This window comes from Condylura cristata, unplaced genomic scaffold, assembly GCF_000260355.1.
Source record: "Condylura cristata isolate star-nosed mole 26May11 unplaced genomic scaffold, ConCri1.0 scaffold00004, whole genome shotgun sequence".
Lineage (NCBI taxonomy): Eukaryota > Metazoa > Chordata > Mammalia > Eulipotyphla > Talpidae > Condylura > Condylura cristata.
The window spans coordinates 5,590,355-5,596,412 of record NW_004567105.1 but is presented as its reverse complement, the minus strand read 5'-3'; the positions used below and the strand labels follow the sequence as shown (position 1 = coordinate 5,596,412).

Sequence of the window (6,058 nt, the reverse complement as noted above, 5' to 3'; positions counted from 1 at the left end):
GGAGAAATTAAACTCTTTATTGAAATTATTCAGATAAATACATTGCCACAAGTATAAGAATACTTATTACTTTTCCATATTATGGTGGCATCAAGGAGAAAGTACAAACACCATTTACTTCTGCTCACAAAAAAGTAATTTAATGTTGCTGCAGATTATGGTCAGCTAAAAGAAAGTTTGCCTTGAATAAAAAACAAAAAACAAAGAACCACAGAAACCAAAACAAAACCTAGTAACATTTCAAGCAAAAACTCACCAGGTCCATACTGTGCTTTGTAGAAAATTCTCAATCTTGAGTTCTATCAGTTAGCAGGGTCTTAAAATATCGTTACATTCTTTCTCCTGTTAGAAAAAAAAATCTGTAAATGTTAAAAATCTGAAATAACCAAAATTCAAGATGTAATAGCATAGTGGACAAGGAAGTTTGTTCAGCATTATAACTTCCAATGTTGCAGAGCAAGAACTAGAATTGAGAAACAATAATATATCAGGACAAATTAGACACTTAAGAATTCTCACACATTTTACAACACCGATGTTAACATTCATATGTATGGGAAGGTAAAACATTACCTTCAAGCTATAATACTTCCCAGATTTTCAATTTTCCCAGATGTTCAATGTTCCAGATTAATACAGTAGGTCAAGTTTGTCTAAAGCTTTTCCCATAAGGAAAGGAAAAAATTTCATGGAGTATTTCAGGAACTCTATTGAGGCTTCACAGCGTCTCTCCCAGGCTGCCGCAGCGCCCTGTGGGACCCGGAGGCTTCAGGCGCGCTGAGTTTCTGTTTGCCTCGTGGGTTCCAGGTACCCAAGTATCCCAGGATGTATCCGGTCATGACAGAGACGCACCGCTGGAAGCTGGACCTGCACTAAGAAGACCCAGAGTTCCTTCCACCCCAGACAGGGCACATTCCCGGTAAGCCGGCAGGGAGAAGGCGGCGCCCTCGCCTGGTCTTGGCACAGATGGTCTAACAGCACAAGGTCGCCAGCTGGTGGCACAGCTCAGATTCGAACGCGTTTGTCCAGCTAGCTCCCCGGCAAATTTGGGAGACAAGGCCCTTCCCTCCCCTCCTCCTTTCTCCTCTGCCCTCTTCCCCCTTCCCCTCCCCTCTCCTCCTCCCCCTCCTCCCCGCCTGCCCTCCTCTCCCTTCTCCTTTTTCTTCTCCTATAGCTCATTCTCAGGTAACTTTCTTAGAAATGACTGTGGAAGAAAACATCTATTCACCAGTTAGCTCCATTTCTTCTGTCATCCTTTGCTTTCTTTTCTGAAGGCCTGTAATGCCCGGCGTTTTGAGGGAGAACAGTAGTGAGCCTGGACTCCATCAGGAAGGCTGTGCTGTCCACAGTGGGACCACTATCCCCTCTGAGTTGAAGGGTCTTGTAGTGAGCCTGGACTCCATCAGGAAGGCTGTGCTGTCCACAGTGGGACCACTATCCCCTCTGAGTTGAAGGGTCTTGCAGAAGCAGGAGCATAGAGTTTTTGGGAAATTGTGGCACCAGAAAATTTGTCAGCAGAAATGGTGTTGGGAGTGCACGCTGTCCTTTGGGAAGGAGTCATTTACCGAGAGTGTGCACACGAGTTAGCATTTCTGTGTGCAAAGAGAGGAGAGTGCCGTCTGCACAAACACGGAGTTTGAATCAGGAAGTCTTGGGCTCAAGTCCTGGGTCTGCCATGATTACTACACCTTGAACCACCCTAAGTGTAGGTGAAAACCTACACTTTGGGATGGTTTTCTCCACACGTGACTTTACAATTGACTTTATCCTCACCTAGGCTGAAGTAACATCTTCCCAGCCCGGGGGAAAAAAGTGAGCTACCAAAGGCCATCTGAGCAACCTGAGCGCCGGTGCCGACACCATGAGCCAAGACAGCCCCACGGGCCACCAAGGTAGTCGGTCAACTTCCTCCTCCCAGCTGGCAACCGCTGGGACTTAGAACAGAGGGCGGTGCCTTCGGCTGAAGCAACCACTCAAGCATCAAGAACCAAGAAGGGGATAATGAGTAACCTCAAATCCCCAAGGGGGGTCAAGAGTCATGAGTCATCCTCAACCCAAGGGTCTGTGTGGACATCTCCTCGCATCTCCTCAGGGTGCCACGACAAGCTGCTGGCTTCCTTGTTCCCCCTGTTGCTCAGCAGATGACCCAGGAGTGAGGCCAGATAGTCCACAGGGCGGTGGGGAGGAGGCATGGGCCCCTGAGGATGGGTGGGGTACCATGGCAGGAGAGCAGGTAGCTTCTGCCCTGTCATCCAAACCCTCCCCCCTTTGAAGCGCTACAAGTGAGGCCATTCTGACCTCCACAAGGGACAGCAGGCAGCTGAAGGGAGCCCCAGTCCAGCTCTGCCACCCCCATCTCTAAACGCACCCCAAATGCAGTCAGTCTGGGGTTAGGACTGGAGCGTATTCATTTGCTGAGGGCACAGCTCGGTCCTGGCACCATCCAGAGTGCCATCTGCAGCGGCTCAGGGAGATTACCACAACCCCTGAGACACAGCCCCGTTCTCTCCCCACCTCAACCTTCTGTTTGTTTGTTCTTTCTACCAAGAGAGCAACTTTCTTAAAGAAGTCATTGACTACGTGCTATGCACGGTGAGCAGAGAGGACCTGCAGACGCTACTTCAGGAAGATAACGTCTGGGAGACATTTGTGACGGAGGCCCACTTGTCCAGGTAAGCTCTAGGGGGCACCTCAAGAGTGTCACCCAGCTGTTCTGTGCTGGCCTGGGCCCCCCACCCCACCCCTGTGCTGCTTGGGGTTGAGACTGCCCCATGTCAACAACCCCCTAGGCATTTGCTGGCAGCGAATGGCCTCGGGTTGAGCAGGACGCATGGGGGCGGGGCAGGGTATGGGACCTTGGCTTACCCACTCTCTGCCTTCATTTCTCTTCTTGTGTGTGTATTTCAATCTTTTGATTTTCTTACATTGTCGGTCACCTTATGTAGTTTTCGTTCCCCTTCGGTGCGGCCTAGCCACCAATATTCCACCCACAAACTGCCACCCTGCTCCCCAACGTGCCCTCACCTGCTCCAATCACTCCGCTCCTCCCTCGCTGCGCGCCCGAGGTAGATGGTCAGCCCACAAGCTTTGTCCTTTTCCTGGGCAAGGACTTGTGCTCCGGGCAGCAGCAGACCAGACCGCTCAGGTCACTAGGAGCATCTGGGATCTGTCTTGGCTTCTTTAACTGGTCAATGTTGTTATGAAGAAAATCAGGTTTTGCAGATTAGCAGATTAGACTAAGGACTGACACATAATAAGTGCTCAATTAATCTTAACTGCTTACAGGATTGCTGGGGAGAGACAGGTCTGGAGTCTTCTTTCTAGAGAGAAGAGGCAGGCAGAACTTCCTTTGTGACAAATCAGAAAAATAAGACATAACCATTGTGTCTTCCTGGGGATTCTGCCTGGAGCCCTTTTCTCCCCATCTAAAGGATCTCACAAACACTGCGAGGTCCGTCTGGTCTTTACGGGGCAGTGCTGGCGAGGAGTTGGGAGATGCCGGTCTGCCCTGCCCAGCTCTCGAGCTCTGAGTTTATACTCTGATCAGTGTCATCTGTTCAATAAGCATATGACCAACGTGGTCAGATCTTAAGCAAAATGAGCTGTCAAGAGTAGGAGATTCATACTAAACTGACTCAGCAGGATTCCAACTAGGACTGGCAATGCAAGTCAACAAGAACAGGATACAGAAGTGACGGTCAAGACCTAATCAAAGATTCAGATGAGCTAGACTAAGTTTGCTCAAAGACAGTCTTTCTAAACCCAAGCCTCAGAGTAGAGGATTTGATTGGGGCTGGGTCTCAGCCAGCCATGGCTGACCTGTGGCCTCGAGTTCTTCTCAAAGGTGCTGACTGATAGCACACAACTCTAAGTCCCCATCACATATCACTAGACTGTTCTGTGGCCCGAGACTCGGGCAAGCAAAACCGTCCCTGTCAAACAGGACTGCTCACACCCTGGAGACCCCACCCGCAGCCAAGGGACCAAGACAGGTCTGTGTATGGGTCAGCCTCACGCTTCACGGCACACTCGGGTTCTTTGAATAAAGCTGTGTCTGCTCCAACCCCACTTCTCTGTCCCCCCACATGGTTCCGGCTCTGCTCACACCTGCTGTGGTGACAGAGAGGGCCTGCCCTTGAGTAAGAAAGTGTCATCATCTGGTAGCTACAGTGGCGGGCATCTTAGGCTGACTCATCATTCATTCTTTGACGCGAACCAGCACCAGCCAGCATTTATCTTGGACAAGACATTTTCTGTTGATAGAAAAGTTCTTTACAGATTGATGTAGATTAAAGCTAGATGATTTCTGCAGGTAGACCTGAGCCCTGCCTCTTAACCTGTGGCCTTCATTGTTACAGGGATGAGGCCGACGCACTACATGAAGAGCTGAAGAAGTTGAAAAAAGCCAAGGCCATGAATGATGAAGACATGCACCAGGAGGAGGAGGAGTGTAGGGAGAAGTTCCTGGCGGTGTACCCCCGGGTCAAAGTGCAGCTCGAGGAGCACATAGCCCAGCTCCGTGAGCTCGCAGGCCGGACCAACAAGGTGCACAGGGACTGCACCATCTCCAGTGCAGTAGCCCACTCCACTGGCATCATCTCTGGCATCCTCACCATCCTCGGCCTGGGAGTGATATCCTTTACTGCTGGGGCCAGCCTGGCGCTGACAGCAACAGGGCTTGGCCTGGGAGCGGCGGCGGCCGTCACCAGTGTGACCACCAGCATCGTGAAACATGTCAACAAGTCGTCTGTAGAAGCTGAAGCCAATCACCTGGAATCAACTGACATCGACATAGTGCAGCTGGCCAAGAACATTCTGAATGATAACACGTCCCAGTTTGGTTTCTTAAAAAACAGTTTCCTGGTGGTATACCGCATTGCAAAATATGTGCGTTCCATCAATTTGACCCAGATCAACCTGGGCATCGCGGCTGAAATCTTGATCCAGAGTGGCAGGCTGGCAGAGAGCACCGCTGGGACCACCAGCAAGGTGATGGGCACGGGAGCCCGGTTCTTCAGCGGCGCCACTGCAGGCTTCTTCCTTCTGATGGACGTGATGAGTCTCATACAAGATTCCAAGTATTTGCAACAAGGAACAAAGACGGAGCTGTCTGAGAAGCTGATGCAGCAGGCCCAGGAGCTGGAGACCATGTTGCAGAAGCTCAACCAGATCTATGATAGTCTGCAGTAGGACCGGACTCCCCTCCCCCGGGCAGTGCAGGGAGCAGAGGCTGGTGGGGGACAGAGTGGAGCTCCCTTGTTAGAGAGACAAAGAGTTTGAGATGAAGCTTATGCAGCAGGGCGCTAAGGCTGTGAACTAAGAAAAAGCAATGCTCCAGTTTGTTCTCTAGGCCCAGGTCTGCGTCTGCCTCTGCCCGCCAGCGCCCCCTAGAGGTTGGAGTCAGCAGAACAGTGGCTGGTTCACTGTGAAGCGTCCTGGGTGAGAAACCAAGGGTCAAAAAGGACGGGAGGCTCCCGCCGCCCTCAAACTGCTCCTGGTGTTTGTGAGTCGCAGGAAGAGAGAAAATGAGAGAACCACCTGGCTGCACCCTCGTGGCTACAGGGGCAACTTAGGCTAAGTCCTTCCATCTTTTCAAATACAAAGAACTCTGAATTAGCTCTGTGTGATCAGCTGATTCTTTGGAAGTGATTTTGTGCAGTGTTTCTCCTTTATCCGTGAATTCAATTTGTTAGAGAAGCCAACCTCCTGTAGTTAACTGAAAATGGTAGAAATTAGGTCGGTGTCTCCTTTCCTTTGTTAAGAAAAAGCAATCATGTATTCTTCCTGGGCATGTAACTTTACCTACAGAAAACATGGCCGAAGACTCTGGGGAGGAAACCAGGCACTTAGAGAAATCTGATATTGTCCTCCTGGCCCTGATTATCAGTTTGACTCTGAATAAACTCACTCATAAATTTCTTTTACTAAACTTTAGATTTGCTTCATAGCAGTAACTGACAAGGAGGTTTGCATTTTTGTCCCGAGTATAGCAAGCGAGGAGATAACGCAGAAGGCAGATGAGTCAAAGAGAAGATCGGAGCCTGGAAGAAGGTGAAGG

The 6,058-nt window shown here is 50.1% G+C and overlaps 1 protein-coding gene across 1 annotated transcript; it reads left to right on the top strand.

Moving 5' to 3' along the window:
• Positions 1-1,861: 1,861 nt before the first annotated feature.
• On the top strand, positions 1,862-5,190 carry LOC101619202 (apolipoprotein L3-like). The gene is made up of 3 exons (XM_004676467.1): positions 1,862-1,892; positions 2,549-2,672; positions 4,359-5,190. The coding sequence occupies exons 1-3, from the start codon at positions 1,862-1,864 to the stop codon at positions 5,188-5,190; spliced, it is 987 nt and encodes a 328-aa protein (XP_004676524.1).
• The last annotated feature ends 868 nt before the right edge of the window (positions 5,191-6,058 follow it).